At 42.2% G+C, this 27,562-nt stretch overlaps 1 protein-coding gene across 7 annotated transcripts in view; it reads left to right on the top strand.

Moving 5' to 3' along the window:
- MYLK (myosin light chain kinase) overlaps positions 1-27,562 on the top strand; it is a 324,584-nt gene that overhangs the window by 289,439 nt on the left and 7,583 nt on the right. For all 7 annotated transcript variants that reach the window (XM_037913164.2, XM_043524849.1, XM_043524848.1 and 4 more), the window contains 3 exons: positions 5,251-5,468; positions 11,301-11,424; positions 27,258-27,410. In XM_037913164.2, the coding sequence (XP_037769092.1) occupies positions 5,251-5,468; positions 11,301-11,424; positions 27,258-27,410 (495 nt within the window). The remainder of the gene's footprint in view (positions 1-5,250; positions 5,469-11,300; positions 11,425-27,257; positions 27,411-27,562) is intronic.

The raw sequence follows: 27,562 nt of genomic DNA, 5'->3' as shown, positions 1-27,562 counted from the left end.
TGAAAATCAAAAATAACAATTGGAGAGAAAAATTTAACCAAGTATTTCAGAATCTTCAGGTCCAGATTGGTTCTAGAAATGAGAAAAGGGTTGGGGATGAGATTGTTACTATTTATTTGGTTTGGCAATCTCTAAACATGCATTAGATAAAGTACTACCAATTCTTTATTTATATACTGGTCAGTCATTTTTCATGGATGATGGAATGGCTGTGCAGAATAAATCAATAAATTACAGACAAGAAAGATGTGATTCAGACTGCAAACACCAAAGCCAAAATCTAACAGAATAGTTGAACTTTTATGAAAAATTCTACTCAGCACATTTATAATCATGTCTGTTAGAGGAGCAAAAAAATGTACAGTATTCAACCATTGTTAGAAGGAAAATTTATTTTTTGTCGGAGGTGAGGTCCTCTGTCTGCACCCTTAAGAGAGCCTTGTGGGTCTTCTTGGCAGAGAAGATACAAAACTTGTTCATTTAACTTGTTGCAACCATCACAGTAGTACCTATAGAAAAATCTAGACAGATGATAAACAGAGACACAATTCTAAAGTGAGTTTAATGGATGCAGACAAGATCGTATAGGTCTTCCTGGCTGTCTAGCACCCAGACTGGCTCAAAACAACCTGAGCTGCCTCTAATGTCACCATGCAGGGTCTTCCTAACTTATGGCCCAGACTTAGCAATTAAAGAAGGGACTGATGATGCCTGTTTAGTTTTCTTAACTTCCACCCCACGACTCTCAAGTCCCTGCATCAAAGCTACCATCCTTCACTCCACGGACAGCTAATCAGGACCACATTCAAAGACCATCTATGCTGATTCCTGGTTGTTGAACAAAGCAATGGTGCCCCATCTTCCCACCCTCACCAGGCCTATATACACTGTTCACTTTGTGCTCCCAGCCCACACCATCACTGAAAGTGGTAGACAAGCAACATAAGAATCACAGTACAGAGCAACATGATGGTGTTATAACTATGTGATAGCTATTTAATCTATCTTGCCATCAGCCACCATAGTTAGTATGTAGATCGTAGTACATATTCTTTCACTTTTGCAGAAGACAGGGCTCAGAAGGTGTCCCTGTGCTGGAACTTCTTTCAAGACGGGAATCTGTATAATACAATACAGCTTGGAATGGAATGTTCAGACTCCACAAGCAATGGGAGCATGCATGACCAAATGACAGTTGCATAATTTATCGGTGCACCTGTTTAATGTGAACACCATATTTGTAGCAGCAGCAGCAGGAAAGAAAATCAACTCTTGATCTCTGTTGATGTTTTTCCCAAAAGGACAGGTCAATTGCTGTGGTCCAGCACAGCTGCTTCCCAGTGTGGTGCGTAAAAAGGGAAAGAAAGGAAATTTTATTGCTGGCTTGATCTTCCTAGCAAAATACAGATTGCTTTAAGCAAAGAGACTGTACCTCTACTTGTCTTAGTTACTGCATGTTCAGACTATGTGAAAGCTATTGTTTGCACAAGCATATTTCAGAGATTGAATCCTTGTTATGCAACATTGGTGCTTAAATATAAGATGGTGCATTTATTTTTGGATTTAAAACTTGAGCAACTTAGTGATGGTTGGAGGAGAAAAAGTCCGACTTAGTTTGGAATTGGGAGCTGGCAGGCCTCATGGCAAACAGAGGCAAATGTATAAAGGGTTCTGGATAGCCTGTGTCTCTACACACCATTAATTTTCCCCTCCACCAAACCACCCGCTATTTTAAAAGATAAGCTGCATTTAAATACCACAGGGTTTAGTTATTGTAGTCTGTGTTTAGGCATGATTTTAGGTTTTAAGCTAGTTTATTATTTTGCACATCAGAGTTTACGAGCCAGAGTTTTAGAAGATCTCAACAGCCAAGCAGTTCCTATTGTTCTCATTGGGGTATAAAAATGTAGCCAGATTTTCAAAAAGGCTCATCTCCCATTGGTCCACTCCAACGAAGTGGCCAGATTTTCAATAGTGCTCAGCATTTAGCAGCGCCCATTGTTCTCTATAGGAGCTGCTACATATTGAACACTTTTGGAACCTTAATTGCAATGGCTTGATGGGAGATGACCTACAAGCACACAAAGGTCCATTGCCAGTCCCAGAGTCTCATTCCAGGCAATTTTCCTCAGCCCACCCTGGGCTACTGCTCCCAGGGGATTTTCCACTTTGCTTCTCTATCACTCCTCCATCAGAGCATCCTGCAGGATTCTTCCTTGTCCGTTTTGCTGAGTACCACCTCCCAGCACTTTCTCCCTGGAGACCCTTTTTCCCCAGCAGGTTCCTACTGCTGCCTCTCCCAGGGGACTCCCTGCTACTCCTGATCCCCCTTGCTTACTGAAAACCTGGATCTTCATGACCTCTTAATTGGCCAAACTGGGAGCACCTGTTCTACCACAGGGGCGCTGGACCTGTTTCATTTCAAGGGGTCACCCTGTGACATGAGCTCTTCTAAAAAATCTGATCAAGTGTAGGGCCAAATTCTGTTTTTGTATGCCATTCCCATTGATATTGTACATCCAAGAAGATAGTTTGTTTCTATATGAATATGATTGAAGACTGAAAGCCATTTACATTGAATTTAGAAATAATAGTGACAATCTGACCCACTTGCCATACAGCCAGAATCCAGCCACTTGAAACCAACCAGACTGGAAGAACTTACCGTGTGCGTGTGTGTCTTGTGTTTGCAGAGATTTTATATATTAGGTCTCTGAGTCGATCCCCCAAAATTCCAGTGCAGGATTGTTCCCTATAATAAAATGTCTAGTGCTTTGTACCCTCTTGTTTTACATGTCTCCAAAGATTTCCATTAGAAGCTTTGTCCATTATCTTATCCTCACTACCAGGAGGATTGGTTTTTCCTGATATTCAGCCTAATTTTTTCCTTTTAATTTCATCCCAAAGTATCTGGTTATTTCCCTTTGTACCATGCTGAATAATTCCTATCTCTCCTTGGTGTATACCCTATGCAAATAATTTGGTGGTTTAAACCTCCATAGTTACCATCGCTTTCCTTAGCCAAGATATAGCTATTATGTTCTTTTGATTGGTTCTCATAAATCAATTCCTCCAGCTCCTTAAATCATTTTGGTTGCTTTTCTCTGAAAACCCTCCAATTTGTCAACAGTTTGTTACCTGGCTTGGAGATCCAGTGACAAGCAAATCTCAGGCAATTTGATTTCCAATATAGAAGTAATCCTGTCTCTGTAGACATGCCAGAGCCCTGTGAATTGCTGTGAAAGTTGAGGAGTAAGTGCCTTCAGATTCTTTCACTTGCCCCATAAAGCAAATTTATGTTTGCATAGACTGTAATAAACCTGAGATTATTAAAGTGCAAATGAATCCCCATTCATTTGGTATGAATGAATTGTCACAAATCAGCAAGCCTATGCATTTGGCTTGGGTATATGTCAAAATGTAGTGAATATAAGATTTCACACAAGGAAGGTCCAAAATAGATTCTTTAAATGACCATAGTGTCTCTCTGGGCACAATCTTAAAATAACAGGTGGCTAAAGACTGCAATTGCTGTGAGATACATCCAGAAGAATATGCTTCTCGAAAGCCTGAGCCAAAGCCTATTGAAATCAATGGAAAGACTCTCACTGACTTGATCAGCCCTTGGATGATTATACTATTGTTCTAACTGCATGAAGAAAAAACATATTCCCTCTGCCAGTTACACTTGATCAATCCACCACCTCAAAGAACCTTTAAAAACACATCCAGAAAAAGAAACAACTCTGCTTTTCTAATATAATATAAACTGCAGGAAATAAATGAAACACCAAGAATCTAGGAAATGCAAGCACAGTTTATCTTAATGACATTATCAGAATAGCCAGAGGAATGAGGGCCGAGAACAGCATGCACGTACATCGACATGTAACATGCCTAAAAGGATATACTAGAGATAATGGCAGAGACTCTGCAAAGGTAGAGCCAAGAAGAATGGCATTTATAGTACAAAAAAAGAATTGTTCAGATTAGTCATTAGGTCTGTTTTAAGCAGTCACTGAAGTATATTTCACTTGAAGGTTTTTGTCCTTTCTTTTTAATTTATAAGGTCCTTTGTTGGGAATCCTCTTTTAACTCAAATAACATGGTTGTCTCTGACAAGAAGCTGCCTGCGTTCTCCTCTGCATTTCTTGTAAAGTACAAGGATTATATTTATTTTGGAACTGCAAAGTGCTCAAAGCACATACTTTCTGAGAACAGATGCTTTCATAAACATCTCTGCACTGGTTGCTAACATATTGAACTCATAAACTATTAGAACCAAGAAACTTCAATTTCAGATATGTTTATCTGAAACTCTAGCCATTGTTTTAGCCTTACATAGTAATCCATGTAATTATTTGAGTTTGTCAAGCATATGCTGTCCTTATTGTTTCCATGTTTAATTCTCCAGTACCTTTTAGTAGAAAACTGCAGTAGCTACTCTAATTATATATTTTCTGAAACCTTATAGTTAAAGCAACAAAAGGAGTACAGAGCTCCAGATGTTTCTATTTCAATTTAATACATGAGGGACATAGAATTTCTTACCATGTATCTGACAATTTATAAACATTGAAAGGCTGCTTTTCAATTATGTTTTCCTTCTGTAACTGAAATGTGCAATTACATTTGGCAGTGAGTGTAAATGTTGCCAAATATTAAGCCATATAAAGAGTTTGCCATATTTCATTTAGAAGAGATTTACAAGTGCCAGGGTGCTTTTTCACCATTCCCTCCCTTGTTCATGTGTCACCCACAGCATAAATACAAAGTATGTCCCATCTTTGGACATTAGTCAAAGAACAAGTTGAGTAATTTACTAAGTATCAAAAACAACTAATATTTTGTTTGTTTGATCCAAGGGGATCACAAGCAGATGTCAGAGTGTCACAACCACCTTGTCCTTCTGTTATTGCTAAATGCAAGAGGGGCTCAGGGTGTCCCAGCTAAGATCCTGTCTACATGGGCTGGAACTGGTAACGAAAACGGGGTCTCAGTATGGAAAAGGTTGAGATCCACTGATCTATATCATGGCATAATGACAGCTAAAAAGTGGTGTCTATGAATATCTCCATTACCACACAAAAGCTGTGCCTTGAAATACCTTCAAAACCCTTTAGGAACTGCTAGCAATGTGAACTATCTCTGTCTGTATAATGGAAGTGTCCAGTTTACCAATAAGTAAACATATTTTTAAATAATCCAATAATCTCCCTCCCCCACCCCTTTTTTGTTTTTTTGTTTCAGTGTTTCTGGAGGAGAACTCTTTGAACGAATCATCGATGAGGACTTTGAACTGACAGAGAGAGAGTGTATTAAATACATGAGGCAGATATCGGAAGGAGTTCAGTACATCCATAAGCAGGGCATTGTCCATTTGGACTTGAAGCCGGAAAACATTATGTGTGTCAACAAGACTGGGGCAAGAATCAAACTCATTGACTTTGGACTTGCAAGAAGATTAGGTAATAAATCTATTAACTTTGTTATGTTCAAATGACAAATTGTGTGCGGCAGGAATAGTTCTATCATATTTATTGTTGTGCTCTTTCACACATAAAGAGCAAATGGATACTTTCAATTTTAATCTTCTTATTTTAGAGTAACATATTAAAACCAAGAAAGAACAAAAGTAAGACATCTATAAGAGAGCACATAGTGTATGTCTGTTCTCTGAGACAGTCTGCACTGGCCTGAATACAAAATGGCAGTCCGTCTCTATAGATGGCAGTGCCGATGTAGATCAAAAGGTGAAATACACAAAAGTCAGAACAGTTGTAGAGATAAATCACCACATTACCCCAAATAATTTTGAAACACTAGTTCCTTATACTTGAAATAAAACATAAAATCAAGGTCCTGATCATTTGTAGTCATTTAAAAAAAACAGTGTCATGAGATCTTTAAGAATAGGACTTGTTCTGGGAAATTTCTAGCTTGGGTAATTACATTTTACTTACATTTCCACTTCACTTTGTGTTGGTTAAAGTATTCTTCACTTCATGTCCTAAACTCTTGTGTATTATTGTACATGCTAAACATTTGAAGTAGGGTTGCCAACTTTCTGATTGCAGAAAACCAAACATTCTTACACCACCTCCTGCCCTGCCTCTGCCCCTGCCCCTGCCTCACACCTTCTCCAAGGCCCTGATCCCACTCACTCTATCCCCCCTCCCTCCCTCGCTTGCTCTCCCACACCCTCACTCATTTTCACCAAGCTGTGGCAGGGGGTGGGGTGTGGGAGGGGTGAGGATTCCAGCTGAGGGTGCAGGCTCTGGGGTAGGGCTGGGGATGAGAGGATTGCGGTGCAGGAAGGGGCTTGGGGCGGGGCATTAGGGCGCAGGGGAGGGGAAAGGGCTCCAGCTGGGGGTGGGGCCTCTGGGATAGGGCTGGGGATGAGGGATTTGGGGTGCAAGAGGGTGCCCCAGGCTGGGGGATGGAGCCGAGGGGTTTGGAATGTGGGAGGGGGCTTTGGGCTGGGGTAGAGGGTTGGGGTGCGGACAGGGGCTCAGGGCTGGGGCAGGGGGTTGGGGTGCGTGTGTGGGTTTGGGGTGTAGGCTCCGGCCAGGCGGTGCTTACCTCAGACGGCTCCCAGAAGCAGACGGCGTGTCTGGCTCCTAGGCGGAGGAACCAGGGGGCTCTGTGTGCTGCCTGCACCTGCAGGCACAACCACTGCAGCTCCCGTTGGGCATGGCTCCCAGCCAATGGGAGCTGCAGAGCCAGCACTCGGGGAGGGGGCAGCACGTGGAACATCCCTGATTGCCTCTGTGCCTAAGGGCTGCACGGACATGCCGGCCACATCCGGGAGCTGCGCGGAGCCTGGGCAGGCAGGGAGCCTGCCTTAGCCCCACTGCGCCGCTGACCAGACGTTTAATGGCTCGGTCAGTGGTGCTGACCTGAGCCGCAAGGGTCCCTTTTCGACCAGGCGTTCCAATTGAAAACCGAACACCTGTCAACCCTACGTTGAAGAGGCACTTCTATCACAATCCCCTTTTTTGAACTATTCATAACTTCCTCAAAATTCTTTTTGGACTGAAAGTTCCCATGTATGGTGTCATTCCAAAGTGGAATCATTTGGATGGCTACTTGCCTTCATGCTCTTCGGTGGCCTCATTGCTAGTTCCATTAACGAGCCTCATATATGCTGGGAAGCCATACAGCAAATAGGTCTGCTAACTGAACATCAAGTACTCTTTTTATACAGCGAGTTTCTATTTTTATCTTATACTTTGCATCAGAAGGAAAATCATTCCACGTATTAAACTAGGTCCGGGCAGATTATGAACTTGCTACTCAGGTTTGGGGAGCAGTTATTCATGTAACTAATCCAATTGACTTCCTTGGGGGCAATTTATGGGAATTACTGCTCACCAGTATAAGTAATGGGTTCACAATGGGGCCCATAGTTGTGTGCTCCCCCTTTTAAATAAAATTACACATGATTCCTTTACAAAAAAACAAAACAAGTGATTAGTGTGCAAGTAATGTTTGGAATTATTGTATTCTGCCTTTAATAGTACATCTCTGTATCCATCCTTCCCTTTCCTTTCTGTCTTAAGTCACAGAGTAGTGCAAACATAATAAGAATTCTTAACAAAAAGTATGTATTAATCTAATTAGAAATGAACAAGTATGCCTTCCAGGTTTAAGGTGTGGCTATGCTCTGAAAAGAGACTATGTGAAAGTGGTTGAATAAAAAGGTACCAATCTGCTTACTTTACTCACTGAAATAAAAATTGACCAGCAGTTACTCTCCTGTTAGCACTATAGAGTAAACAAAGTTCTGGGATGGTGAGCTGGGTTTTGTTCTGGTTCAAGAATCATCAGCAGAAATGTTAATGAAGTTCCAATACTGAAGTCTTTGTTGGTGAAGTGAGAGAGACTCCAACTTGACTGTCAGATTCCAATTAGCAGCTAGGAAACCCATTTACTTGTGAAGTCAGCAGATTTGATCATTCAGAAACAATAAACACGGAACCCCAGAATGGCATTTTTACAGTAACTTTTCCAGGTAGCTTTCACTTTCAGATCACAATTAGTTTAACCCAAGATTACCAAAAGAGAGACTGGATTCCCTCTTCTCAATGTGGTGTTCATGTAAATAGTTTTTGGATTTTTGGAAATTGCATTCACTGTGTATTTTGCACAGTGTGATGCAAAAACGTGAATTGCTGCAATCATGTCACATATACCACATTTGCAATTATGCTACATTTTTCTCAGTCATAGAAGGATGGTAGCCATGGACACCAGAATTTATCTTGATTTCATAAAACGTAGATTAATTTGTGCATGCTCTTGCTTGCAAAGTGGCATTATGAGCATTTGCCTTTTGCCTTTTTTCTCATCTGTGAACCAAACTCACCTCTGATGTTAATCCATGGCTGAACTGTGAGCAATTTTGTCCAAATTCACGATGTGGCATATGTAGCAGTTCCCACAAAGAGAGACTACCATACTAAACAGGCCACATGAAGGAAAATAGTGCTTTACTGATCAGTAAGACTTTCACAACATTCAACTCAGTCTTTTTCCAGTAAAAGGAAAACATTTTTTATTAGCAACAGCTCTAAGCCATTCAAGGTTGTTTTGTTACATGGTTTTGTTTAGTTCATTCTTCTTTGCAATTGCCTACTTTGACAGACTGTGAGCATTCTAATGCACCTATTTATGATTATGTTGGAACACCCACTGACTTTAATCGAAGGGGGGTTAGGACCCTTGTTAGAACTGCAATCTATTATTCTAATCCGGCAGACTTTACTCAATCAAAAGCCCTCATAAAGAGAATGGAAGTGGAGACTGCATCGATTTGCAATATAATATTATAACTTTCTTTTTAATTGTTTTCTAACCAGTAAAAATGTAGTGCATCTTAGCTTTCAGTACTTTGAGCTAACTTAAATTAGTTAAAACCAGTAATCCTTCCACAGTCATTTTATGCGGATAATTAGTTCTCTTATTCTATTGTCAGGAAATACCAAAGACGTAGTGGGATATTTTCCTAACCTTTTTTGGTGTTCTTAGAAGCTCATGTAAAAAATTTGTTCAAGATAAACTTTGTGGGTTCATAGGATGTGTGTGTGTGTGTGTGTGTGTGTGTGTGTGCTAAGACATTGTTTTTTGAAAATCAATTAGTTATGCACAATGCAGAAAAAAAGGCCAGTTTCCAACTAATTCTTCAGCATTAGAGCTCACTTAAACGGTAGCCGAAGCCAGGGTTCTTCCTATGTACCAAGCTTGTAAAAAATTGGCCCTCTGTGCAAAATGTACATGGCTTTTCAGTCACTAGAAACTGACATCCTTTGCACTGGATAGCCCTGGAGGTCTCTGTTACTGCAAGGTTTCCTGAATTAGCTTGCTATCACCATTTATGAGAAGAGGAAGAAAGGATTTTGTAGTGTGTAAAATGAAAAGATGAGGGGAATGTGAGTGAATTCACCATGGTAGTGCCCAGTGTATACTTGCAGGAGAAAAGGATGGTTAGTGATTAGCACAAAACTGATTCTGTCACAGGCTTACTGTGTGATCCTTGGGTAGATGACTTAACTTCTCTGTGCTTTGGAGGTTCCTGATCTATAAAATGCGGATACTAATGCTTCAAAGGGGTGTTGAAAGGTTGTATGATTAGAGTTTGTAAACTGCTTTGAGATCTTTGGATGGAAGGAACTGTAGAAGGTCAAATTAATTATAATTTCGTAACCATATGAACTGATGATCATGCAGGAATGATAGTAAAATGTGGTTAATTGTGTCTACCAGCTGGTTCTGGCAAATAAATATATTCTGTATTAGCGCTTTGTTCTGATGGTCAAGTAAGTCCAGTTGTAGTCGAGTAAACGATTAACATGCTGATAATTTTTTAAGTTTTTGTTTTAATTGCTATAAGGGTGCAATGTTTTGTAACCATGATTATTTTAACATTAATGGACTGGAGTCTATTACATCTTTTTCCCCTCCAATCCCTTGTCTGTCTTTCTATTGAGATTGTAATCTCTTGAGGCAGGGACAGTCTCTCCTTCTGTATTTGTACAGTACCTAACATTATGGGGTCCCGACCTAGGTGTTACATTCATACAATTAATAAATAATAATAACTATAGTAGGGCAGCGGACCTCATTTGCACCAAGCACTGATTGCCCAGGTTATCTTGGAGTCTGAACAAGAGCTGGTTTCCCAAACTAAATCCATTTGCTCCAGTATAGCCAGTAAACATAATTTCTTGGTCCTTTGTGCCCACTTGCACTTGATCATTTCCTTTTTCCATTCCTGGACATCCTTGTTCCCTGCCCACTTTCTTCTTGTTGGTTGCCTCCCCACTTACACTCTTGCTTCTTTCCTCTTCTTCCTTCTCCAGGTGTTTGGAATGGACATGGGCTAAAATGGGCACATTTGGATTTCCTAATAATTCCATACTGAATGGCTTGCATGGTGTTTCACACCCTTCTCTAGAAATGTTATCTGAAACTGGACATATGTGTAGTACAAATAGTGGCGCGGTTGTTGCTTTTGCTGGCAATATGGCACATATTCGCTTCTATTCTGTGTAGGTTTTGTTCCATGCTCATCGCTGCAGTATCTGAGCACCTTCCAGTAAGGCATTAAGCGACCTAACATCTGTCATGTGTGGTGCTTTTTTCTCCCTCTCTTTCTCATTCTCTACCTGGGCATCTTTCAAATTTAAACAAGCACCAGTGGCAAGGCACTGATTTTTCTCTACTGTTTTCACTTAATGAAATATTTTTGGATGCCAACAATTTTTTTTGTTCTACATTTATTACTGTTTCACTTTGCTTTGCATTGCAAGTTGCCAAGGCTTTGATAAGGGCAATGAAAAGTCCTCCAGTTCTAATCTAGCATCTGTATTCTTTGCTGGACATGCTCTTGTGGAGCTATCTAAGCAGAGATGGGCCCAGCTACCCACAAACTTTTTGGGAAAGTCAGATCTGAATCCAAACATCACAAGTTGGGCCCATATCATATCTTCCCAGTGTGTGCTGGTAACCCTGTGTATGTCTTATTTAGAATGCAAATTCTTCAGGGGAGGAACTCTTTATTGTGTGTCTTGTGCAGTGCTGACTGCATTTGTGGTGCTTAGCACAGAAGAATTATTATTTGTTATTCATACATGAGCACAGGAAGACATGAGCTGGCCAAGCTAGTAGCAGCTGAGTCAATTATTTACCTTTTTGGTGAGGGAGTTTAATAACTAACCTATAAATGTGAGTGCAAACTGTTAATTGTACCTTCAAAAAATATACAACCGTTAATGTTTTCCTCTTTTTTTTCTTCACAGAAAGTACAGGTTCTCTGAAAGTTCTCTTTGGGACACCTGAGTTTGTGGCTCCAGAAGTTATAAACTATGAACCTATTGGATATGCCACAGATATGTGGAGTATAGGAGTTATCTGCTACATCTTGTGAGTACTCTTGCTAGTCTTGGGCCAAATCCTGGGAGCTTCTGAGCATGCTCAACTCCCAGGGACTGCAGAGGTGTATGTTCAGGTTTTGAGCTCTTATGTTTTGTAATCATGAACTACAGGATGATCAATGAACACTAACATGGCCCCAGTCAGACGTGTTTTCTGAAGAATCCCAGTGATAAATTTCAGGATTGGAGCCTTCATGAGTTTAGCCATCTACAATTTCACTTTTCATTGTGGGGTTTCAGAAAAATACAGCTTGTTGAAAGAATGTTAAGTTAACATAAGTCAGCAGCAGTCCATGCTCACTTAAAAAGACATTGTCAAAATGTCTTTCGTATGGTCCTTAAATATTTATCCTTCCCTGCTGCTTAAAAGAATCACCTTTGTGTCTTGAAATCTAAATCTGTTTCCTTGCATGTACCTTGACTTGTTATTGAAGGGTTGCTTGTGAATCCCTGGGTTGCCGCCATTGACGTTACTTATCTTAGAAATCAGAGCACTGAAACATTTATGGTAGAAAAAGAATATAGGTGAATTATATGTATTTAGCAAATATGCACCAATAAAAATGACCAGTTACATTTTGAGTTTCTCCGATCCTGACTATATCCTTTGAAAATCTTTAAGATGAACTAACAAATCCCAGGGATGCTGTACCAGTTTTAAAAAGATTTTTAATGCACTATTTTACATCTATCACTGGATAAACTAATTAATTTTTATAAACAGTTTGTATCAACCTAATGCAAATGTGAGGTTGGTTACAGTTTCTGCTTAGATGGTCTTTTTATGTAGGTGATGGATTATATACACTCACGATCTTCCAGCAGATATTTCTAGAAGAGTACATAGGTGAACAGGGTTTTCATTCTTGCATGTGAAGAGCAATAAAAATGATCTGACTCCAGCTTTGACGTGTTCAAATGTGATGTTATATAACAAATCAATATAATAATTCAGTTGGGAACAGCTTCTTTCTCATCACAATATCACACTCTAATTTAAGTCCATTTATTTATGATTCTGTAACAGGATTGCTCTGTGTTCTTGAAACTTCCCACTTTAGTAGCAGGGAAAGGGTTTAGTGGGTTCTTCCTGATCCGCCCACTCACTGAGACAGGTGACCCATTATCCCACCTAGTTATAAGGGAGGTAGGAGTGGTTTTCTAGTGGGAATGGATCTAGGGTGCTGGCTGAGCAGTCCTAAACCAGGAACCCGAGGGGCAGCCCTGTCTGCGGAAGAAGGTTTGAGCAGAACTTTATCGTATTGTTAATTTGGTGTTAACGCCAAAGTGCAGAGAGTGTATGACTCTGCACATTGTGTAGACTTTGCTTTAGAGTACTATATGAAAGGCACACGCTCACAGGGTCCTTTCATTTCTTTTCTCAAATCTTATCTGCCTTTTAAGAAAATGATATTATTAGACTTTAAAATAAAAAAGAAGAATGCCTTGGTCAGATATTCGAGGGCAAGGTATGTGAGGCAATGTCTTTTATTGGACCAGAGAGACAAGCTTTCCAGCTTGGAAACTAACTCAGAGTATCACTGCTAAATACACGGTGAAGCTTAGGTAGCTAATACATTTCAAAGTGTCATTCACAGTGAAGTGGCCATTAACACCTCTCCAGTCAAAAGAAGGAAAGGAAAGGGGCAGGGGGCATATGGAGAGCAGTTGGCTGGTGGGAGGGGGGGTTGTTAATGAGTTACAGATTGTTGTAATAAACTTATTAAACTCTCTCTGGAACATGCCCACTTCAGCATCAACTTTCTGGACATCATGATCCAGAAAGGCATGATCAGATTCAAAAATGGAACCCTACAGGCAACCATATATTTGAAACCCATTGCTCACTACCTTCATATATCCAGTAACCACCCCAAACACACCAAGAAATCCGTTATAGACCGCTACATGCTCAGATACCACAAAATATGTTCCGAGGAGAAAGTCCAGGATATACACATGAAAACACTCAACATCGCCTTCACCAAACAAGGACACTCCAGAGAAGCAGATCACATCATGGAATGGGCCACCCAGATACCCCAAGAGAACCTGCTTCAATACAGAAATAAAACCCCCTCCACCCTCACATCCCTAGTTGTCACCTACCACACCACACTGGAACCCATACAGGGTATCATCAAACAACTACAACTCACACTCGATGGGGACCTCCATCTTGAAAGAAATCTTTCCTGAACTCCCTCTTCTGGCCTTCAAACAACCCCCAACCTCTCCAAGTTCATCAGCAGAAGTAAGCTCCTCACAGACCAGACACACCAACTCAAAGCGGCACCAGAGCCTGACAGAACAACAGATGCAAAACCTGCAGAATCTCTCCACTGGTGTAATGATCCAACCCTGCCCACAACCCACCTTTCAAGAGCCATGGGTCCTATACATGCCTATCTCAACATGTGGTGTACCTCATCCAGTGCACTAAATGCCCCAATAACAACTATGTGGATGAAACCAGACAATCACTACACTCTCAAATGAACTCACAGAGGAAGATGATAAAAGACAAAAACACGACATCACCCGTGGATGAACACTTTTCACAAAGTGATCACTCTGTATCTGACCTATCAGTCCTCATCCTCAAAGGAAAGCTGCACAGCCCTTTCAGAAGAGAAGCCTGGGAGCTTAAATTCATAACTTTGCTAGACACTAAAAATCATGGACTGAAAAGAGAGACTGGATTTATGATTTATTACAACAATCTGTAACCCACTAACGACCCCACCCCAGCTGCTTCTCCACACCCTACCCTACCCCACCCCACCTGTCCCTTCCTTTCCCCTCTGTGACTGGAGGGATGTTTTCAGGCCACTTCACCTTGAATGGTCCCTGGAAATATGTATTAACTATTTAGGCTAAACTATCTGTTCCACCTTGTATTGCAAAAGCACACCCGAGTGACATAAGTTTCACCAGCATAAGTGGTTGTGTGCATAGTGGTATGTTGGCAGGAGAGCTTCTCCCTCCGACACAGCTACTGCTGCTCGTGGAGGTGGCTTTATGATGTTGACAGGTGAGCTCTCTCCCATTGGCATAGAATGGCTACACAAGCGGTCTTGCAGCGGCACAGCTGCATCGGTACAATTGTGCCCCTGGAAGCTTGCTAGTGCAGACGTGCCCTAAGTCAGTTTCCCAGACCTGAAGAAGAGCTCTGTGTAAGCTCGAAAGCTCGTCTCTCTCACCAGCAGAAGTTGGTCCAGTAAAAGATATTACTTCACCCTTCTTGTCTCCCTAATATCTTGGGGCCAACATGGCTACAATAGCACTGCATACGTTAGTCAGATATGACATACGTTCCCCCATAACTGTTTGTTCTTCATTTTAGGGTGTGGTGGGGGTTTTTTTGGTTTTGGTTTCTCCACACTCTTCATATAGGTTCCCATGCAAACCATTCTCATGGTTGCAACATCCCAGAGACACGTTTGTAGAATTTTGCCTCTCTTTGGAAGTTCAGTCGTCTAGATTAACCTATAGTTTCATGGGTTTTTGTTCTGCATAAAGAATAAAGCTCTGTTTGCGTCAGATGATCTGGCAACTTGGTTAATTTCCTGAAATATTTCATAGGATTTATCACACATGTCTGCCCTAAACTCCTTTAAACTTTAGGGAAAAAATTGTCTTGATGCTCCACAGACACAGGGAAGATCTTTGCCTCACTGTTACATAACTAGAGTCACAAGCAGTTTGATGCAGCAGCCAGTGGCAGATGTATTTTCACCATATTGGAAGTATAAAATCAGAGAAGTTAGAGTGGGAAAGGACACACTGGGTCCTCACCTGGAATTCCCGTGCCCATTCCAGTGTGCCAGACTCCCACCCTCTCTTCACTTCCTTCAAGACCAATTCTTCTTCAAGGCCCACTAATGCTAACCATGTCAGCAATGTACTGTCACAGCCCCATTACAAAACACACCCAACCAAAAGAAAGACAAGGAGCACAGTTTCCCACTGTGGTTTTGCTATTGTGCCCAATGTTATCTGTTTAGATTATAAACTCCTTAAGGAAGGGACTGAGTCTTCCTTAATGTCTTGTATAGAGCTGGGTGCAGTTGGAACTCAGCCAAGAGTATGTAATAATAATCAGTTAATCTCTCTCTGCCAGTGCAGGACTTTTCTCTGCAGTAGAATAAATTGGTGATATACAACCTCAAGGTTGCAATGCAGAGCCTCACTACCTCAAAAGCCTTTGGCACAATCCCTCTTGTAGTTTCTGGGTATGTCAGCTGAAGTGCAGAAGCTGCACTGTCATTGGGAATGGTGCACCCAGCTTCCCCACAGCATACTTAATTCCAGGAGCACGTGCAGAGATGTGGGCGATCATACCACAGTTCTGCTTCCTCCCCATGCTTTTTGGGCCAATCTGTGGCCTTGACGATATGGATGAAGCAGTTCTTGTGCTCTCCAGAACACAAGGACTCTGACCAGCCCAGCTTTTTTCATGGGGCGCACAAAGGGGGAGAACTCCTTATTTCTTCCATCCAATCCAGCACCAACACCAAGGATGCTCTGTCACAGTCTGATTTCCAATGTGATATTGACTTCACTTTTAAATGTCTCAAGCAAAGGGGTTTCTACCATTTACTTGGCTGCTGGGATGCTGAAGCGACTGCCTTTCATGTTGACCAATACTATCTCCTTGCTTCCTTGTATTCTTCCGCCTGCCTATTTGTTTCTTGTCTTACATTTAGATTGTAAACTCTTTGGGGGCAGAGACTGTCTCTTTCTTCTGTATTTGTACAGCGCCTAGCACAAGGGGGGCCTCTTCTATGACTGAAGCTCTTAGGTAGTACTACAATAGAAATAAATTAATAAAATTATTCCATTGTCTGATAGATCTTGCTGTTGGGAAGTTTTTCTGGACATTCATCGCCTATATTTTTCCTTAATTTCCTACCATTCTTGTTGCATATTCTGTATTAATACCCCCAACACAATTTCTCTCCTTCCTTGGTGTGAACAGCTGCCATGTAACACTGATTGTGCTTGGCACTTATATAGCACAGGCCTCCAGTTAGTTTTTATTTTTCCATGCTATTCATGTTCAGTCCTTCTTAATCATCCCAAATAAATCATTCACTACGTTCACTGCATAATTGTTTTTTGTTCTTTACATTTCCTCCATTGTATCCATATCTTATTGTTTGTCTTCCTGTTTGATCTCAGGTTTCAGAGTAGCAGCCATGTTAGTCTGTATCTGCAGAAAGAAAGAGAGTACTTATGGCACCTTAGAGACTAACAAATTTATTTGAGCATAAGCTTTCGTGAGCTACAGCTCACTTCATCGGATGCATGCAGTGGAAAATACAGCAGGGAGATTTTATATACACAGAGAACATGAAACAATGGGTGTTACCATACACACTGTAACAAGAACGATCAGGTAAGGTGAGCTATTACCAGGAGCAGAGCGGTGGGGGGAGAGAGGGAACCTTTTGTAGTGATAATCAAGGTGGGCCATTTCCAGCAGTTGACAAGAACATCTGAGGAACAGTGGGGGGGGAGGGAAATAAACATGGGGAAATAGTTTTACTTTGTGTAATGACACATCCACTCCCAGTCTTTATTCAAGCCTAAGTTAATTGTATCCAGTCTGCAAATTAATTCCAATTCATCAGTCTCTCGTTGGAGTCTGTTTTTGAAGTTTTTTTTGTTGAAGAATTGCCACTTTTAGATCTGTAATCGAGTGACCAAAGAGATTGAAGTGAAAAACCAGTTGGAGAACACTTCAATCTCTTTGGTCACTCGATTACAGACCTAAAAGTGGCAATTCTTCAACAAAAAAACTTCAAAAACAGACTCCAACGAGAGACTGATGAACTGGAATTAATTTGCAAACTGGATACAATTAACTTAGGCTTGAATAAAGACTGGGAGTGGATGTGTCATTACACAAAGTAAAACTATTTCCCCTTGTTTATTTCCTCTCCTATTGTTCTTGTAAAGTGCTAGAAATGGCCCACCTTGATTATCACTACAAAAGGTTCCCCCCCTCCCCCGCTCTCCTGCTGGTAATAGCTCACCTTACCTGATCACTCTTGTTACAGTGTGTATGGTAACACCCATTGTTTCATGTTCTCTGTGTATAGAAAATCTCCCCACGGTAGTTTCCACTGCATGCATCCGATGAAGTGAGCTGTAGCTCACGAAAGCTTATGCTCAAATAAATTTGTTCGTCTCTAAGGTGCCACAAGTACTCCTTTTCTTTTTGTTTGATCTCACTTACTGTCCTGTTCTACTTCACTATCTTGTCCCATCATCTTTAGTTGATGTATATTGACTTTGAAGTAACATGCCACAAAAACTACAGGTTGTGTGAATCATCTCCATTTATGTCTATTTTCAGGGTTTCTCTTTGCATTTATAATAACTTTTGTCTAATTGGCGCATAACCCTAATGAATTCTTTCCAGCTGTCTATATGCCATTTAGTTTTGCAGGCGCTACAGAATTTTTGTTTATTTTTACTATTCTTGGCTCTTTTCTGATGAACCCTTTTGGACAGCTGTATTGCTAACATTCAGTAACATAAAACTCTTTTTAAATTCTATTTTTATTTCAATACAAAAATTCAGGTTAAGTCAGTTGTGTATACACATTATTACGAGATGGAATACCACTTGTCTTTCTGGTACCCAGACATCTGGATAAATCAGGCACGGATTTTACTGTTGCTGATTCACTTCTCCACTTACTTTCAGTAATTCAACTCGCTTTATTAGTCCCATTTGTGCTATATCCTTTAAAAGTACCTGATCTCTCTGAAATCATAACTTTCCACTGTGGTATAGATTGGTTTGGATTTCCAGTACTTCATATGGAATTTCACCATGACCCCTTTTTTCAGGATCGTCCTGCAGTTGACAGAACACTGTACATGTGCTCACCTGACTTTCATAATCTCATGAGACTAGGCTCTCGGATTCCATCCTTTATCAATTCCTGATTGATCATTGCTTCCATTGCCTTCTTGTAGGGCACTTAGGTTGGTAGAAAGATCTTCCTCCATTGTTCTCTTTTTGAACTGGTATGGAATGATTCAGGGCACTGGTAACTGGATACATTTACGTCACTGGTTTAAATCTGGCCCAGGTCAACAGTAAAGACTTAAGCATAGCTAATTCTGAAACTGAAAGTGCACTGCACGTTCTTTAGATGCAACCAGTAAAGAATCCTCAAGTGTTGTGATTCTGTTTTTCAAAATGAAGGAGAATTAGTTGTGTTTTCTCACTTGCCTGACACTTGTGCCTTTAACCTGTTCTGAAGAAACCAACCCCAGGTCTCCATGGTCCATTCCATTCTTATTGTCTTTCCTGAGATTTCCAACACTGGAGCCAGTTAGTGCCAACTGTGATGGAGGTTGTTTTGTAATGTCAGGGTATGTTCACTAGGAAATGAACTGAGAGCATCAACTGATTTCATATTGCAGCTACAAGAGCTAAATTACCATCTGATCTCCTGTGATGTTATGATTAAGGCTATGTTTTAGCCACAGGTATTTTTAGAAAAAGTCACGGATAGGTCACGGGTAGTAAAGAAAAATTCCTGGCCCGTGACCTGTCCATGACTTTTACGATATATTCTTGACTAAAACTTGTGGGGGCTGCCCGGTGGTGCCATGGGTGCTGCGGGAAAGTGGTGGCATGTGGCCCGGGACCCCCCCCAGGGGTGCTGGGGACATGGGCGGCGGTGCACGGCCCGGGCCTCCTGCTGGTGCTGGGGGGAGTTGGCGGGGCTGGCAGGCTCCCTATCTGGCTCCACGCCTTCCCCTGCCCCTGCAGCAGCAGAGTTTGGTGTGAGAGGGGGAAGGGGGTTGGAGCACAGGACAGGGTGAGGTGGGCTCTAGGCAGCACTTACCTGGGGGTTCCCTGGAAGTGGCAACATTCCCCTTGCTCCTAGGCAGAGGCATGGCCAGGCAGCTCTGCGAGCTGTCTCCACCCTGAGCACTGGCTTCGCAGCTCCCATTGGCTGGGAACTGCGGCGCTGCCTGCAGGCGGAGGCAGCGCACAGAGCTGCCTGACCATGCCTCTGCCTAGGAGCTGAGCGAGGGGGATGTCACCACTTCCGGAGAGCCCCCCAGGTAAGTGCCACCCGGAGCCTGCCTCACCCCATCCCGTGCACCAACGCCCTGTCCCCTCCCACACCCAAACTCTGCTGCTGCTGCCGGGGGTGGGGAGGGTGCGGTGACCCAAGACTGCCCCAGCAGCGGCCGGTGCGACTGGCGCAGGGGCTGCCTGAGTTGCCCCTGAGCCAGGCGCACCAGCCACAGAAATCACGGAGGTCACGGAAAGTCATGGAATCCGTGATCTCCGTGACAAACTCGCAGCCTTAGTTATGATCATGTTCACCTAAGTGTACTTACTTTAACTACCTGGTAAGGCTACTAGAACCAGTGTGTTTGATTCCTTCTAACAGTTAGTCAGTTTTGCTCATTTGTCATTGGCAGTAGGTTGAAAGGGTTGTAAAGTGGAACTCAGCATCCTTGAAGTCTAATCATGGGAGATGCTGAGCATGGGAGGCAATGCTCAGTGAGTGACTGTGTGAGGTGTTGAGCATGCTCAGTTTCCTTTGATTAGTCATGGTCTTACTGCAGGAATTACTGGATGAAATTCTATGGCATGTGTTGTGCAGGAGCTCAGGCTAGATGATCTAATGGTTCCTTCTGGTCTTAACGTCTATAAATATAGGCACTCAGGATCTTACAAGAACAGGTACATAAATACTGAGCATTGTCAAGAGAGTAAAATATCTCAGTCCTTTACTTAAAAATGGAAATTGCGAAAGACTTTTAAAACAAATTGTACTTAGGATGCCAGAAAGATGCCTCGTTAAGTAGCTGGAAAAATGTTTTCAGTAAACAGCCTGATATTTGTCTAATAGTAAGATCATGGCTTACACACAAAATTAATTTTCCTGGGCACACGCAGTTCATTTTTATCACTTAGCTTCAGCATTCCTAAAAGGAAATTGTTTCCATAACCCATCAAACCAATTGCTAGGCATTTATTACTTTAAATGGCTATTAAGAAAGGAACAATTGAGTCCCCAAGTCAAGAAGTTCTGTTTTAAAGATAAGAGGTTGTGGGTACTGCATCCATTAGCTGCCGGTTTTTCTTTGTTTTGTTTTCTGAATACATACAAAGATATGGCCTTCCTTACAAGTATTGCCAAGGCAAATCAACTGACTCGCACTTTAACTCAGGAGTAAAGGAATAGTTATTATGGCCGCGTAAATTCTCAACAGCATGGAAGGTCCAGCAGTAGGAAAACTTGATTGAGTTTTAAACAACAGTATTTTGAAATAGTATTTGGAAAGCACAGAATAGAGGAGAGAGTTTTGGTTGCTTAATGTACAGTGGGCTGCTACATGTAATTTACTAAGTACAGTGAATGCATTTTAGAGCTTACCAAACATTCCTGTATGTCACCCACTCCATTTTTTCTAAAAACTTACTCTTTTCTCTCCCGACTTCCATTGGTATGACCCTGAGCTTCCAAGCACTCTGCAGGACAATGATATTGCTTCTCTCACCATTACCCTTAGTTAGGCCTGAGAAGTTGCTGCAGAACAGTGAAGTTGCTATATCCCCACAAGACATTACCTCTACAGCTCTCCCAGCCCCTACTAGTATTGGAACTGATAAACCAGGCATGAAAAATCCAGTCTTTTGCATGGTAGCAAAACGTCCTAATCTCACTGAAATGGGCCTGCCTGTGTCTATCTCTCCCTGAAATAATCTGTGTACTATTATTTGTGGAGATTGTACAAAGGTCACATTTGCAATCAAGTATTGATGGAGAGTGGGATTCCCCCTGCAATGACCACACAAGTATTTTTTCAAGACTAAATCGTTCAAGAACACTTAATTTGTGTGAAATTATGACCCCTGCAGCAATTGTATTGATCTGCTGAATAAAGTGCTGGTTGGGAGCTAGTTTCACTTACGGTGCAGTTATAGTCAGAAAAGAGACTCTGTAAAAATGATAGTGTGGCTCCAGATTTGGAATCACAGACTCCTCCTGAAACAAGATGAGTTCTTTCTGCCTCTTACATGGCCTCTTAATAACAGTGACTTTGATGAGACTTAGGCACATGCTGAAATGCTTTGTTGAGCAGGAATGGACTTAAGCACATCCTTGAGTACTTTGCTTAAACAGGGCCAGAGATTCTGCATCAGTAACTTATCTAATGATATTTGCTGATGAAGCATGAAGGCAGAATAGAATCCATTTCACTCTACCAGCGGCCATACTGACTCTGCAGTGCTACGAGGAGTGAAAACTTGTCTTAGTTAGTAAACAAATACGTGTAAAAGACAGAACAGATATTGTGAAGTAAGATGTCATTTTACATTGTCACTTTTTCACACATTAATTTTGCAGTTTTCATAGGTCTTATTACACGTTCATACATGTGACTTATAGTATTGTACACACTTATAAAGATGCCCTTCAGTGTAGCATCTGAGTGTACCTTACATGGTGTAAATTAAGAGAATAAAACATTTCTCAAATAAGGAGCAAATACATCTGCGCATTTTGATTTACTTCTTCCCCTCTGGCGTTCATGCCTCCGCCTCACATACTGTACCTAGCTAGTTTTCCAAATGTCTATATGAGATACTAGACTCTGTTACAGGCAACTTCCAGAGGCAGTAAAATATTTAGTGGTACCTTTGTGTGAGGGAATGGGGCTACAAAGAGTGGATATTTTCCTGTTTACTTATAACCACACAACCCTTGGGAGCAGGCTTTGTACCAAATTTTGGATGGAGTTGTTAGTGACAAAGGGGAGTAACACAACTCTTTTTGTGGGGGCTGTTAATAATTCTGTGAAAGTCTAGTATCTTTAGAATGTATGGACCGAAGCAATTCTTGAAGGATAGTGGGTCTTTCAGCACAGTGCCACTGGGCCTGATCTTTCATTCTTCAAGTGCTTTCTGTCAACAACATATTTAGAGATGACTTCACATGTTTTAATCCAGAGTGGTTTTAAAACCCAGTGAGTTCCACCTAATTTTGTTTTGTTCAGGAGCGGTGATATTATTGGAGTCTAACCTCATAAAAAGGAGGTTGAAATGGTCAGAAAGAGCCAACAAAGGTGGCTGTTTCACCCTAGATGTGGAGCATTGCGACCCTGAGTCAACAAAGCACTTGACAGGTTTCAGAGTAGCAGCCGTGTTAGTCTGTATTCGCAAAAAGAAAGGAGTACTTGTGGCACCTTAGAGACTAACCAATTTATTTGAGCATAAGCTTTCGTAAGCTACAGCTCACTTCATAGGATGCACTTGAGCGCATGTTTAATTTTAAGAACAAAAGTAGTCCCATTGCTTAAAATTATGTATGTACTTAGGTGCTTTCTGGGATCTGGGCCTGAGAGCACCTTACAGAGTTGAATCTGTGTAGTACTATGGTTCTCTCTAGGTCAGAATTTTAGGTGGGGTACATCAGATATTGGCATATGATGGCATATATCACATTGGTAGATGTGCAGCCTGCACATTATCCCATTATCATTATACCATATGTGCCCCTTTGGCACAAGAGGTACCCAGATGGTGCAGCCTGCACATCTACCAATGTGATATATGCCATCATGTGCCAGCAATGCCCCTCTGCCATGTACATTGGCCAAACTGGATAGTCTCTACGTAAAAGAATAAATGGACACAAATCAGACGTCAAGAATTATAACGTTCAAAAACCAGTTGGAGAACACTTCAGACTCTTTGGTCACTCGATTATAGACCTAAAAGTGGCAATTCTTCAACAAAAAAACTTCAAAAACAGACTCCAATGAGAGACTGCTGAATTGGAATTCATTTGCAAACTGGATACAATTAACTTAAACAATAAAACAATAAAAACTGGGAGTGGATGTGTCATTACACAAAGTAAAACTATCCCCCCCCCAACTGTTCCTCAGACGTTCTTGTTAACTGCTGGAAATGGCCCACCTTGATTATCACTACAAAAGGTCCCCCATCTCTCTCCTGCTGGTAATAGCTCACCTTACCTGATCGCTCTTGTTACAGTGTGTATGGTAACACCCATTGTTTCATGTTCTCTGTGTATATAAATCTCCCCACTTGTATTTTCCACTGCATGCATCTGATGAAGTGAGCTGTAGCTTACGAAAACTTATGCTCAAATAAATTTGTTCGTCTCTAAGGTGCCACAAGTACTCCTTTTCTTAATGACATTGAGTCCAAGCATACTGAAAAATAATAGCCTGGACAGAGTTGCCCTCTAGTGGTAATTGTTTTAAACAGCAGTTAGTTAGCAACTATTTAAACTAAGGTTTCAGAGTAACAGCCATGTTACTTTTCTTTTTATTTAAACTAAATGGAAGACAACCTGTCTTGAAATAACATTCTTAAGTATGACAAGGAGGGTGATGTAATATCTTTATTTGGACCAACTTCTGTTGGTGAGAGAGACAAGCTTTCGAAAGCTCAGCTCTCTTACCAACAGAAGTTAGTCCAATAAAAGATATTACTTCACTCACCTGGTCTCTCTAATACCCAGGGACTGTCACAGCTACACCAACACTGCCTACATTCTTAAGAATGTTTTTAATTGAATTGTGTGCTTTAAAAAAAAACAGAATTTCCATACCATGATAAATCATACCTAGTGGAGGGCAACAAAGCAAATGTCATGGGAGTCTGAGCAACTTTGATACATTAGTGGGACAGAAACTTCATCCCTTGTTCACTAGCTTGAATCTAGCCCTCGCTGGTAGTAACCAAAGGTTACTACTGTCTGACAGTGGCATAGGAGCTCTAAGGTTCATGCCCACTTCCCGACACTTGAAGGGACACCAAAGCATTCAGTGGATTATGACAACAGTATTTATATCCTCTTACGCAATAATAACAGCCTTGTCTGCTTTCATTTTTGTGAATGTCAGTCATCAGGGTAAGCACTAAGGTACGGTGGTAATGATGATATATGTTTACTTGGTTCCCAGAATGAAGAGACTCCATTGGGCACAGTTAGGCAGCTGGCGATGCACTGACCTATACTCCTGTATCCTGTCTTTCTATGGACTATTCTAGACCAGAAGTTCCCAAATGTTTTTTGCTGCACCTCCCCCTGGAGATTCCTTATCCCATATGTGCCCCTTTGGCACAAGGGGTACCCAGATGGTGCCCAGTTTGGACCCCAGAGGAAAGGAGAAAATCCCCACATGAGCAGCCGGGGAGGGAGGAGGCTCACATACATCCCGTTTGAATCCCAGCTACGTAGAATGGCAACTTGTGTTCATTGGTTCTACCCCTTCCAGGCGTGTGAGGCCTTTGCTGTGGGGCCAGGCCCATGCACAGGGTCCCTGCCATGTTGATTTCCAGTGCAGTCATGGGGGGAGTGAGAGTGATAGAAAAGGAGGGAGTTCTCGCAAGGCTGTGCAGTTCCCATGATAGCTGGCGAGCAATAGGATGGTGGCTCAGTGCTGAGCATGCTGGGTAATAATAACTAGGATGGGGGTGGGGGGAGAGAGCAGGGATTCTGGGACCAACCTCCCCCCACCCACCCTGCCTTAGGGCACAAGGGGACAGGGTTGAGCTCTCCAGGGAATTGGACCAGCATACACTGGATACCATGAAGAAACAAGAAAAAATTAACAACTAGTCAGGTCCTTGCATCTCCTTGATAATCATGTCTGCCCCACAATTTGAAAACCAACATTCTAGACCAGAGGTGGGCAAATTATGGCGCGCGGGCCACATGTGGCCCACGGGACCCTCTTGCTCCGGCCCTGAGCGCCTGCCCCGGGAGGCTAGCCCCCCAGCCCCTCCCCTGTTGTTCCCCTTCCCCCGCAGCCTCACCTCACCGCCGGCACAATGCTCTGGGCGGCGGGGCTGTGAGCTCCTGGGGCAGCGCAGCTGCAGAGCCTGGCCTGACCTGGTGCTCTGTGCTATGTGGTAGCAGCGGGGGCGTGGCCCGGCTCCAGCGCCGCCAGTCACGGGTGCTCCAGGCAGCATGGTAAGGGGGCACGGAACAGGCAGGGTTGGACAGAGGGCAGGGGAGTTTGGGGTGGTGGTCAGAGAGTGGGGTGTGGATAGGGGTCGGGGCAGGAACAAGGGGTTGAATGGGGGCAGTGATCCCGGGGAGGCTGTCAGGAAGGAGAGGGGGGTTGGATAGGGCGGCAGGGGGCAGTCAGGGGCAGGAGTTCCAGGGGCCATCAGGGAACAGGTGGGGGTTGGATGGGGCAGGAGTCCCAGGCGGGGAAGATAGGAGGTGGGGGCCAGGCCACAACCCCCTCCCCTAACCGGCCCTCCATACGATTTCCGAAACCCCATGCGGCCCTCAGGCCAAAAAGTTTGCCCGCCCCTGTTCTGGACAGTTCCTTCCTTCCCCCTAGTGGCTGGATTAACAGAGCTGCCCCTTTAGTTTACCATGTGCAAAACAGAGGTTTTGGAAAAATGTTTGAATCCCAGTGCTTCCTCTTATTAGTAATGAGCCAAAACTAGGATTTGAACAACCCCAAACTCTGGAAAAGACTGGAGCCCGATCCATATCTGACCTCTGTGGCTTATTTCTGAAAAGGGCCGAACTTGAATCCACGGATATGAATGTTCCTGAACTTTGGAAGAGTTCAGATCAGTATCAGAACTTTGCAGCTTGGGCCCATTTCTGTTCTTGATGTTGCTATATGATTATAGTAATGAATCATTATAGGCCTTCTTTGACCTTTCCACAGCTGATTTCTAGATGCAATAATAACACCCATTGTTTCATGTTCTCTATGTATATAAATCTCCCCACTGTATTTTCCACTGAAGGCATCCGATGAAGTGAGCTGTAGCTCACGAAAGCTTATGCTCAAATAAATTTGTTAGTCTCTAAGGTGCCACAAGTACTCCTTTTCTTTTTGCGAATACAGACTAACACGGCTGCTACTCTGAAACCTGAATATTGAGTTGTCATCACTTACATAGCTATTAGGTTATAGTGTCATTTAAAGTGTTGCTCTACTCTGAAAAGATATTCTGTAAAAATGGCATGATGAGATGGAGGTCCCATGTTTGTGTGTGTCTCTCCCTCAGTGACAACAGATCAAATTTGCTCAGTACAAAGATATTTCTTCTAATTGCCAGCCCTGCAAACTCAACCTCACATATCAGAAACTAGCTATGTTATTTCGTTCTCATGCACCGTGATCAGAAATAACAGACCTGAAAGCCAAATTATGTCTGCAGATACATTTGTGCAACTCCATTGCCTAGAGTGAGGTTGCACCATTATAACTGGCCTGTAATCAATGTTTAGAAAAGAACTTTGTTAATGCCTGAGAAGGGACAGGATCCAGTTCTCGCTTCTAGCTATGTTGGCCTTGCCCGAGCATGAGGAGTGAAAAGCACTAAAGTCTTATTTCTGTCACTAAAGTTGGCAAATATGACTTTGACTATACACAAGAAGCAGATCTGCTGAATTACAGTATCTTTGCGTAGTCATCATCTGAGGAGAACTGATCTTTCTATGTAGCAAATTATTATGGTATCTCTAACTCTCCACTTCATCTTTACCTAAATGCTGTTGTCTCTCCCCACCTCCCAAAAATGGGGGAGGTATAAGAAAGAGGAGAATCTTTCTTTTAGCTTTGGGAATTTAAATTATAGTCCTCTTCCCATTTACTTTGCCTGTATATCAACTTTCAAGTATATTATTTTAAGTTGACATGTGACTTCTACTGATACATATTTTCAGAGAGCAAAGAGCTGTCACAAGTATGTTGACTGTTATCTGTGCTCATTTAAAGACTGACATTGTTTTGTGGATTGTTGTTGTTTTTTATCCCCAGGGTCAGTGGACTTTCTCCTTTCATGGGAGACAATGACAATGAAACTTTAGCCAATGTTACCTCAGCAACCTGGGACTTTGATGATGAAGCTTTTGATGAAATCTCTGGTGATGCCAAGGACTTTATTAGCAATCTGCTAAAGAAGGATATGAAGTAAAGCTGTTGAATTTGACATACTTTGCACTTCCATATTTAACTGAATTTGTACACCTCTTGCTCCCACGCTCTGTAAAAAAAAAAAAAAAAAAAAAAAAGGGGGGGGGGGATACTCAAACACCTTGGGGAGCAATGAATAAGGAGCTCTG

The sequence above is a fragment of the Chelonia mydas genome, chromosome 11, assembly GCF_015237465.2.
Source record: "Chelonia mydas isolate rCheMyd1 chromosome 11, rCheMyd1.pri.v2, whole genome shotgun sequence".
Classification (NCBI taxonomy): Eukaryota; Metazoa; Chordata; order Testudines; family Cheloniidae; genus Chelonia; species Chelonia mydas.
The sequence above is the reverse complement of the archived record's forward strand: the minus strand, read 5'-3'. Positions and strand labels throughout refer to the sequence as shown.